General features: G+C 38.4%; 1 protein-coding gene across 2 annotated transcripts in view; it reads left to right on the top strand.

Annotated features, from left to right (window-relative positions):
* The first annotated feature begins 270 nt into the window (after window positions 1-270).
* Window positions 271-11764, top strand: part of sept7a (septin 7a) — a 50116-nt gene continuing 38622 nt past the window's right edge. For both annotated transcript variants that reach the window (XM_041808321.1, XM_041808320.1), the window contains exons 1-3: window positions 271-427; window positions 3067-3068; window positions 10247-10349. In XM_041808321.1, the coding sequence (XP_041664255.1) occupies window positions 373-427; window positions 3067-3068; window positions 10247-10349 (160 nt within the window). In that variant the 5' untranslated portion in view covers window positions 271-372. The remainder of the gene's footprint in view (window positions 428-3066; window positions 3069-10246; window positions 10350-11764) is intronic.

Raw genomic sequence — 11764 nt, 5'->3', positions numbered from 1 at the left:
TTGACTTCATTTAACGATTGTAAAATGAATTGATTAGCTTCTTTGCAAAGCATCAAGTCCCGAAATCTAATTGGAATTCCCGAAATGTTGTTTAATTAACTACCGAATTATCTGAATTTATAACTGTGATTTGAGTTTAAATCATTGGTATCTGCAAGTAGAAATGGGTCGAATTCGATTAAATGTAACCATAGACTGTAGAAAGAATGACTGCAACTATCGCGATACGTCACAAACGCTATTCTCTAAGGAGGACGTACGTTTTTTACGTTGGCGTTCCCGCGTCGTTCACAGCCCATTGCGTCCCATACTGTGCGTATCCCAGTACTAGCTACTACTTTTCACAGTTGAGTGCCGAGTTTGTGAGAGGGAATGTCAAGCGGAGATTCATTGGTTAGTGAAGCCGACGGGAACGGTGGCATAATGGGTGAGTTTTATCAGCTTTTTCCCATACCTTTCTTTTCTCTTCCGTATGCAAAGTTGCTCTGAGTTTAACTTTTTTAACCGTTGGGCTTTGACAAACCGTTGGACGAATTCTGTTGGAACTATCTTAGAGTTCTAACGTTTGCATAGCCCAGTGTTACCAACACTCACACTAAACCTCAAATAAAAAGCTGAAGATTTCATTTGTTGCTGCTTTTTCGGACAACGTTGCTCGTAGATTGTTTTGGTCTTCCGGTGTTATGGTTTTAAGTGTGACCGTGATAACTGGTGACTTACAGTCGAATGCGTCTGTGATTTCCGTCGTTTCACGTTGTTAAAGGCTGAAATACTTGTCTACATTTTTATGAAACACACATGCTGAGTATTTTGGCATTTTGATAAAATAAAAAACTAAACAAGGATGTTTTGTGAGGATACATTTTAACATCCGTAGTTCATATTTGACTGAATGTCACCAGTCAACACGGTCACTTGTTGAACCGCGACACGAGTGAAGCTATTGTCAGTTAAAGTAAACTTTGTTCAGTAAAGTTGCTGAAATCTAGTCGCCATGCTCTGTTATATGCTAAATGTGCACCCGGGATGGGTTTTTTTCCGGTTCAACGATCTTCGTTTTAGTGACTGTGGCTTGGGGTTTTCGACAAATGCTTAAACTTAGAATTCGTACTGAAATCTATCTTAATGGAGCTTTAGCACTTCTCTTAATCCTCAGATTTATGAATGGGATTACGCGATGAAGTTCCTCAATTAACTCAAACTGATAGTTTTGTTTGAAAAGATATTTCCGTGGTTGGTTTGTATATTAGCCCGGTATTTCCTGTGTTATTGTCATGAGTGAGTAGATTCAGAGTCGAGCCAGCTCCTGACAAGAAGAGTTACAGACTCTCTGCTGTTGCAATCGCCACAAATATCTAAAATAGTTTCATAAAATAATCCTAGCTGGTAAGAACAGGTCCACATGTAAAAACGAAAAATGTTAGCTATATCTTGGGTAGGTACAATTCAGAACAAGCCCATGCAAACCGTACACATAATCCCAATAATCATTTAGTGGTTGCATTTTGATCAATAATGGTATTGATTTTATCCGTGTTATAGTTAAGTTTGTGGGAGTGTCATTGTAAAATGTTCTGGTAAAAAAACATCATAAAAGTCAAGCCATCTACATCCTTGGCTTGTCCAATATCAGAATTTTAAACTTAAATTGGGACTGGACTTAGCAATGTTAGAAAAAAAAAGTTGTTTCCTTTCTGCAATAAACATGAATGAAAACACTAAATTCAAAATAAATGCAGCACATTTTGGATAGATAGTAATGGGATATTAAGATGTGAATCCTACAATTTCTGTTCCCAAAAAAGTTGAGATGCTGTGTAAATGTAAGTACAAACAAATTGCAAGGATTTGCTCATAAATCTCACAAATCCATATTTATTTATAACTGGAAAAAAACAACATATACTGAGACATTTTACGATTTCGTAAAAGACATTAGCCTTTTTTTAATTCAATGGCAGCAACATATTTTAAAAAGCAGGGACAGGGTAGCAAAAGGCTGGAAAAATAAGTGGTACTTATGAACAACAGCTGAAGGAGCAACTTAACTGGCAGCTGGTCAGTAATATGTATAAAAGGTGCATTTTAGAGAGGCAGAGTCTCCCAGAATTAAAGGTGGGCAGAGGTTTTTCCAATCTGCAAAAAACTGCTTCTAAAAACGTGGAACATATAAATAAAAATCCTCAACATAAAATTGCAAAGACTTTGAATATTCCTCCATCTACAGTACATAGTATCATCAAAAATTTTGATTCAGAGAATCTGCAGAAATTTCTGTGTGCAAGAGTCAGGGCTTAATGTCAATATTGGATACTTGTGGTCTTGGGGCCCTTAGTGGCACTGCATTACAATGGACATGATTCTGCACTGGAGATCACTGCATGGGCTCTGAAACACTTCCAGAAATCAATGTCAGTCAACACAGTTCATGGTGCCATCCTCAAATGCAAGTGAAAGCGGTATCATACGAGGAAAAAGCCATATAAGAACAAGATCCGGATAGAGCATCATCTTCTCTGGGCCAAACCTCTTTTAAAAGGAACTGAGGCAAAACAGAAAACTGTTCTGTGGTCAGTTGAATCAATATTTTTCTGTGGCGACCCTCAAAGCCTTATCCTGTAAACTAAAAAGGAGGGGGACGTCCAGCTTGTTATTAGCACAAAGTTCAAAAGCCAGCATCTCTGATGATATGGGGTTACGTTATTGCCTATGGCGTGGGCAGCTTACACGTCTGGAACAGCACTATGAATGCTGAACCAGTATGTAAAGCTTTTAGAGCAACATACACTACCATCCAGACAGTGTCTCTTTCATGGAAGGCCTCGCATATTTCAGCAAGACTATACTAAAGCATATGCCGTATCCAGCATGACAACACAACCTTATTTGGGATTTGGGTTGTGCAATCATAGTTTAAATCTTTAGGACTTGAAGTCTGTTTTTATCTTACGCCACACTCTATGAGAAAAAAACATGATACTTAATGTTCTTTTCAAAATTGTGATAATGATATGGGGTGACATGAATGAACTACTATAATGGGATCTGTAATGGCTGTAGCCACAGCTGTTTGCAACATAAATCCAAATGAAATCCTGCATTTATTTTAACATTAAATTTACAACAGTTATTCTGAGGGTAGCTGAGCAAGTTTGAATTTCATCTCATTGCATGAAAAGGGTATGAGATTGTGTAAATTTTGCACATGCTGAGTGAGAAAATGGTGATTTTTACAATGAACAATCGTTTTTGCTTACTACGTTGCATTAAGATAGTTGCAGTGTGTTCAATGTGGAAGCTAATTTAATGAAGGTGATAACATCTGATTTATGGTGCAGATCTACTTTCATATCATAATTGGATTAATCTAGTGGTATCACTTCCGATAGTGATACTAAGGTGAAAAAGAAGAAGTCTATTAAAACTTGTCGGCAAACCCCTGAACTCAGTATAGATTGCACAAAAACTTTCTAATGGTTTCAGTGTTAAAAAGTTGCAGACAGACTCCTACCCATGGTCTGAATTTCACACAAATCTTATCAAAGTTTTATTATTAAAGTTTTGCATTTAAACTTCCAAATTCAGTCTAAACTACAAAAGTACATTTTTAGGGGTGCATGATAGTGGATTTTTGCAGATATTCAAACACAATTTTTTTCTGAATAAATAGCAATATTGGTATCAATATGTAAATGTAGTTCACACCTAAAACTATGTCACTGCATAGATTTGATGCAGAATTATAAATCTGTAGCAAAAAAAAAGTTTGCATTCCAGAAAAGAAAGTAAGTTTACAAACGTAACTGCTGTTAAGAAAATTTTCATGGCCATAAAGGAAATACAATTTGATAGTTTCTTGCTGTTGCACCCAAACTGCACATTTTCTTTGCTGTTTGCAGCTGAGAAAGCACAGATGGGCAGGAAACCAGGCATTCAGGGCATTCAGCTAGGCAGACAGAGTGTGTCAGATGGTGCTGAGAGTCAAATACCAGAGCAAGTCTGTGGTGACGTAGCATTGTGTAAGTGTGAGTTCTAGGTTTGTTTAGTGTAATAGAGACTAGTACAGCAGGGGGATCAGTTATTCACATCATGGACATTATTAGACAAGTAAGTTTGAAATCACAGTTTAGGTCTAAATTAAGAAGATGAACTTATATTGACTCTTTAGGATGTTTAGAAAAGAAATGTGCTGAGCAAGGGTATGGTGCCTTACTGTAATTATAAATGTTATTTAATCATAAAGCAGGCCTGAGTGATGAATCAGTTTTATTGTGGAAAATCTAGATTGTGAAAAATGAAATGCAGAATTTCTCTTGAAGTTCCTCCACTGCTCCCCGCAGGCTTTGCCTGGTTAAGAACAGGCCAACTAGTTTAAACGCCTCGTCAGAATGAGAAACATTTGGATCATTTGTGCACCGTTCTCACACATGTAGACACACATGCATTTGAGCATTCGTGAAAAGTGGCAGGATATTCTCTAACTTCATGACATTTCCCTCACGGACTATGAGTGGGCAGCTTACTATATCTGCTAACCATTTAAGCATTTTTTAAAAATCACATAAGACCACTCTCTATAAATAACATACAAAGCGACAATGACTGTTGTTCTTAATACTCATTCTGCACATGATGCAATAAGAAAGTTGAGTAAAATTGTCCTGTGCAGCAGACTTTTTTCACTTCCTCTTGGTAAATAATAGCTGCATGCAGTCTGATATGGTATCAGGTTTTAAGTTAATTTATTTTCTGTGTCAGTGTACGGTATGTTCACTCTAGGGATGTTTGTTTTATCTCAAAGTAATGTTTGCATCACTGCATTTAAAGATCGCTATGGTAATGAAACACAGGGGACACACTGGTGTTATACAGTCTGTGGGGATAACAGAACGAACATGTCAGAGTCCGTCCATCCACAACGGAAATGTCTTTTTTTTACTGTCTTCTTTTCTTTTTCCTAAAGATATATATTTTTGGGCTTTTTAATGCCTTCATTATTCAGACAAATTCTGTAGATAGAGTCTGAAAACAGGGACGATAGCATAGGGGCAAGACATTCAGGGAAGGAGTTACAGCGCAGACCCAAACCCGGGATGACCGTGCACATGGAATGCGAGCCAACCACCAGGCAATCTGCCAAAAGCTTACCAATTTAGCTTCTGCATCTTCATTTTTCAGTCAGCAGACTGCATTCAGAGTATTTCCTGGTTGACGCGCCAACATATGCTTAAGACAGAAATTTATTGAATGTGTAGCGTCACTTGTGACTAATGCTACAGGAAAAGCTGCATCATTTAAAATAGACTACCAATGAAATCAACATAGTTTGGGAGGGAAACCAGTCATTATTTCAGTATAACAGTCAGTCCAGAATCAGGTGAAAAATACACAAGCAGTATACTGGGATAGATTGTGAGATGCCTCTGCATTGATGCAGAACTGTCCATGTCCCAATCATGATGCATCGAGGTAAAGATTATTTCAACACCGCAAGTCTGCGTCACGGTGCATTGCGGAAAAGATTGTTTTGATCACCTCAAATGTGTCCCAGTTATTTTTTATAGCCAGTGTCGAATGCTAAGCTAAGTAGACTGACCTCTAAACCAACAAATTAAAGCACAAAATATGATCATAATTGCTATCACTAATGGCCCATCTCCCTAATAGATGATCGGCAGTGTTATCAGCAGCACAAACTGTGATTGAGCATCCCCAAGGGACAGTTATATATCTGCCCATGTTAGTAGCTCATATCTGCTCTCTGTAACATCAGTCAGGCTGTAAGTGATGGGTTCTAAAACAGTAAAGTCCATGATTCCCAGAGACATTTTAATGGAATTTGCTGTGAACTCTGTCTCTTTAAATGTTTTTATTCCCATGTGAGGGGAAGAATTTGGGACTTTTTTCAGACTGGTGTACAGAGCCAAGTCATATCAACTGAGACGTTCAGAAGAAAAACAGTGCTGGATGATGCATGAAATGTCTGAGCTCTCAGAAGGTCGTGGGAAGGGCTCTGTCAGAAAGCACCAGTATCCTCTCTGCTGTAGGATTCACACTCAGCACTCAGAGCCCTGCCTCCAGGCTTGTCGGACCTCCTTGTAACCCTCGGCTTCCTGGAGGCTCACCACATTGTTTCCGGCAGTTGAGCAAAACGGCGAAGAGCAGCATGCATTTTTCTGTCTGTCTGTTTCTGTCTCGTTACTTTCCTGCACTGATTTCATTTGGCAGTGATACTGGTGTTGAGCTTCAGCTGAAGACACAGATGTTGAATTTCCTTTAGTGACTGGAGCTCAGTTATTTAATGCCTGGTTTAATGAAGTCCTGCTTTTCTTTGCTCAAAATGGGCCTGTGGAGTTTTACCATATTTTTGTGTTTAAACCACTAATGAGCCCAAACGTTTTAGCATTGCCTTAGGGGATTGCTTCATCTGGCACCCACAAATCGAGCAGAAATAGCTTCAGCTAATCCTCGAGGGCACACATGCCTGATCAGAGTTCATCCACTAAAAGTGCTTGTTTTTGCCACAGAAGGACTCAGATCATTATTTTTGCTGTTTGTAAGATGATCAAAAACAGCCCATTTCATACTTTACTGACAGCCAACAGAATCCACTGGCTCCACATGGGTCACAACTGTTGACAACAATACAACACAAGCTTTTGAACGTACACTTTACTAAATTTTGTGGATATTTACTGGGTGTAACACTGTCCTCTCCCCCTTCTCTATAGCTTCAGAAAAATGGATTGCTTGATTTGCAGAACTAAGTGACACATTCCATTACTGGATACTAGGGATGTCTGAATGTGGAAATTAGGCCTGTCCCGATGTTAGCCAATGCTGATGCCTTTTCCCTGCACTTTCTTGGTGTAAGACTCATAATATGGCAACATTTCTTTTTTGATTTATGCCAGATGCCAGCATAAAACTGACTGGACACAACAGATAAGCATAGGTAAATGAGATCTGTTCATGCCACATTATTTGGCCAACAGGTAGTGTTTGTTAACAAGGCCCATGTCAGCTGATATCAACGTTAAACTGATGCATTGGTGCATCTGTACTTGCAACAACAACAAAAAATAATCTGAATACTTAAACAGATCACCTCTTTGTGTGTTATCTCTAACACTAATCATGCATAAACTTAGTAAAAATTCAGACAGCCGGTTTTGAACTAATGTCTGTGAATGTGTGGTTAAAATTTGGTTGAGAAACTGCAGCTCAGCACGGTGTACGTGACACATCGCCTGCAGATAAAAGAAATCTAACCACATTGCACCAGAAATATAACAACACTATTGCTTTTGAAGCTTTTGGCATAACATATGTGAAAGTACAAGGTGTTGCACTCTGGCAGATGCATATTCAACAAAATGCAAATGTGGATTTGGCCATTATTTGTTAGAGTTGAGGTTTGCACATACTGCAGTTTCAGGACGCTCTGCTGTTCATCAGTTGTCGCCTGTACAGGAAGCAGTTTGGACAGGGCCCAGGGTTGTAAGCCCAGCAGGCTGCTATTCTGTCAGAGATGTATATGTGTGTAATAACAGTGAGACTGGTGTGACCAGTGGAGGATGCATCGTCTTTAGAGCTCTGGTTAACTGTTGACAGCTCCTATAAACATCTGTGTTGATTCTGTACAGTCGCTCTACTGTATGTTTGACTTTGGTGACCTATTCTTTGCCAGTAATGTGAAGATCCAGCGCTCTGTTTAAATGTGGGCCTTTACAGATATGTTAGTAATGGTCTAATCAATTTAAAGGTGCACTAATGAATTTCTATTTTACAGAAGATATAAGGCAGATAACAAAGCTCTTGTTGGTTTTAGAAATGATATAAGTTTCCCAATCATAGAGCAAAGTTTATATTTCTCTCAGCACTGTCAGCTGCAGGAGCAGACATTTGCAGCTGATTAAACAAGGGGCTATAGTTCTTTTAAACAATGTATTAAATGATGTATATGAATACAGAGTCATCATCAGTATGGGCTTCTGAGTACTGGCTGTTGGTTAAACAGCAGACTAGTAACTCCTTGAGAGCAGACTACTTTTTCCTGTCACTGACTTAATAATATGTCTCAACTCACCTTTCCTGTACATTTTAGCGGCACTCAGCTGCAATGGGGTCAACAATTATGAGAGAAATGCTTGTCTTTTTTGCCAATATGCATACAGGAAGGGCTTGGACAAGAATAACTGTGGTCCATCAACAAATAAGCAGCAGGGAACATGAATGAGATACAGCAACAGAACAGCAGTTTCCAGTAGCAGTTCACACTTCCTTATGAGCCGGTCTTCACGGTAACATACAGTGTTTCAATGACAACGGTAGACATTTCAAGCCTGTCCAGCAGCTACATAATTGCAGTCACTGTGATTAGACACAAACTGTTGCAGGATTTCTTTGCCATTTAAAACTTTTGAAAAATCTGAAGTAATGTATCAACCTAGTTAAGTCTGTCATTCCTTGAGCAGCAGAGGAATGTCGACAGTTTGGTGATAAATAAACTTAAATGAGGATAAAATAATAAAGCAAAACGCAAACTATGCAGGGATAAATCATCAAGAGCAGAAGTTAGGAACATCTAATGAAAACACAATAAACTTGTCAATGATTTTAAGAACTGTAAAAGTATTAAGTATTTGAGTTTATACTCGTTTTCAGTGAGCACCTAAATGTAAGTACTTATACTGGTGTCAGTTTGTTCCTTTTTTGAAACTGCAACATCTACCTTACTACCGTCATGGCAATTTTGTGAGAGCAAAATAAGGCCTAAATCATAACTAGAAACTTGACTAAATGTAATATTTATGCACATTGTCTATTGACACATCCAGTGCCATACTACTTTATGTGCAAAGCCATTAACCTTTGCATGGAAAGGCCAAAACAAATCATTATTTGCATGAAATGATTTGGTCTAAGTCCATTTGTTATTGAGATTGATGTAAACCGCGATTGCTAACTTATCAGTTTTAGCAGAAATGAATGACCAAACATGGTTTTCCTAATATTTGAGAAAAACTCCAGGCCATATTATTGGATGTTTCATGTCTATTGTTTTTTTTTTTTTCTTTTTTTTTTAAAGAATGAGGTATGTTCTCCAGATTCATAGCACATCTGTCAGCTGCACTGGAATTTCTGAGTGATTTTACTAATTTCCTTCTCTGCTTTTCTTTGGTTTCCTTCCTGCCTCATGGACCTTCCTTCTTTGATGACTGATGCCTCTTCGTGTCAACATTTTTATCATCTTGACAATCTGCGTGCGCTACAACCAGCTGTAAGTACTCGTCAGCCTGTTGGGCTATTTTATTTTGGATGTACTGATAGTTTTAGAAATGTCCCATCAAAATTGTAATGGACTTAGATAACTATTTAAAAAAAACTTCAATTTGACTCTCATCCAATACTGTGACAGATACTGTAAGGGGTTGGGTCATGTTTTTTAACACATGTCACACTCCTCTGTAGCAAATGGAGCATCCTAAGCATAGGTTGAATCTCCTCTAGCTCTGCCATTGTGGCGTTGATGTGTCTGCATCATTCTGCTAAACTCTGTCAAAAAACTAGGTAGTGGTGCGGATTTATGCCAGTTCCCAGTCCCGCTACTACATTTCCTGCTTTTGTGAATGCAGAAGGCAGAATGAAAAGTCAAACGTGCTAGACTTCATGTCAAGAGCTCAAGAGTTGTCCTAAATGTGGTTTGTTCACTAACTGGATAAGACACTCAAATTCTCAGGGCCAGTGAAGCCTGAAACCCTTCATCTGCCAGGTGGGGCTATAATTGTGCTTAAAATGTGTAGTCTGACCTCGGCATTAGGATTACAATCTGATAGGAAAAACAAACAGTTCAAGTTTAAGTACTTTAATGGAGCACATTTGCCCTGAAGGATGATGTTGCAGCCATTACTGTCCATCTCTTAGCTGATGGTTGAAGCAGTCCATGAGAGCAGCCCTTAAACTTTCTTCACTTTTTGCTATCAAAACTGCCGCCTGCCAAAACGTACAAAAAAAGAACCGAGGAATGATTACAGAAATCACAGTTCAGCCATGTTAATCAGATATAATCTGTTTATGCAGGAACAGTGGACTTATTTTGATATTTTTTTGACCCATAGTTTTGTGAAGTGGTCTCTCATGTGCTCTCTGACATCCAAGCCTGCAAGTGAAACAATGTGCCATAACCATACTAATGTTCCAGTGCAGTGTTGTGGTATCAGCTCTGTTTATTTTTGGTCCACAGCAACAGAAGAACCTGGAGGGCTATGTGGGCTTTGCAAATCTACCCAACCAAGTTTACAGAAAATCTGTGAAGCGGGGTTTCGAGTTCACTCTCATGGTTGTGGGTGAGTAATTCTCATCTGGCACGTTTTTCTCCATCCCAGTTTTTCCTCAGTTTCTAACACAATCAAGCTTTTGTCTGGGGATAACTGTGTCTCAATCTGTTGCTTATTCAAGTGTGCAACTCTAAAAAGATGCTGATACACTACACAAAGTAAATTCAGTTTTTCCTGTAGCACTAAGGCCAGAGATGGACTGGCTGTTTCACTCTGTGTTCTTCTATGCATTTGGCTGTGTCACAAGCAATTATGTAAATATGCTTGCCTATAGATGACACGTTTTTACTGAAGAATACTTCTTGAGGGCACACCAGAAAGATCAGGCATTAGCTAGGGACAGACTACAAGTAATCTCCATGTAAAGACCATTGCACTTTATGGAATAATGCACAGGTGGCGTCTACGTGCATCTTTGAAGAGCAGCAGACCCCTCCATTATTGCTGTCATGAGCAAACTTATATTTTAAGGATTTTTTTAGAACTTTTAATAATGGTCTTATATCCAATTAAACTCATAGAAATTTTTCTCAAAAAGGGAAAAGATGATGTAAAAATCATTTGAACCTTTTTTTTGGAAGGCAACCCCACCCCCTATGATGGCACACAACTTCAGGGGACCCTGATCCCCACTTTGAAAACTACTGCTCTAGCTCATAGTAATAACCTAAGGCAGACAGTGTGACTTCTGCTATTCTTAGCATTTATACAGTTCTACTTCTGGTCAAAATGCAGTGCAGACTCTATAAAGCATTTTCAGAACCAGTGATGCAAATCTTTCAGTGTCTCAAGATTCAATTTTGATTCCAAACCTGCAGTTACGATTTGATTCAGGATCAATTTTCAATTCAAACTGATTCCTGATGCACAACACAGTCCTTGTTTTTCTTTTATTTAGAGGTAAAAATTTCAGTTCTGTTGTACACTTAAGGGCTGTAAATTATGACCTGACAACCAAAAGTGCATGGCATCAAGATGATGTATTATTTTAGCCGACATTTGTTGTGCTTTTTATCAGCTGATTAAAATAATGTAATTACACAGAGAAAAACCAAAAACAACAACAGCATGAATTTGTATTGAAGTTGCAAAATGCTTTACAGTGAATAAAATGTGTGGACATAAGCAAGAAAGTATCAGAAACTTGTCAGTGAAGAATAATGATAAATCCAAAGCCTTCACTGCTGAAAATTAGGGGTGGGAATCACTAGTGGCCCCACGATACAATATTATCACAATACTTGGGTCATGATTTGATATTATTGTGATTTTAAACATTTTGCAATACAGTGAGTATTGTGATGCCATATATTGCGATCTATACCATTTTTTTCAACTGTTTAGCTGATTTAGCATTAGTCTTGCACTCATGTTTGTCATATTTCTGCTTAATGTGTCATGTCCATCTCATTCATGCCCAGCTT

This window comes from Cheilinus undulatus, linkage group 16 (assembly GCF_018320785.1).
Source record: "Cheilinus undulatus linkage group 16, ASM1832078v1, whole genome shotgun sequence".
NCBI classification, from domain to species: domain Eukaryota; kingdom Metazoa; phylum Chordata; class Actinopteri; order Labriformes; family Labridae; genus Cheilinus; species Cheilinus undulatus.
This window is presented reverse-complemented; position numbering and strand designations above follow the sequence as displayed.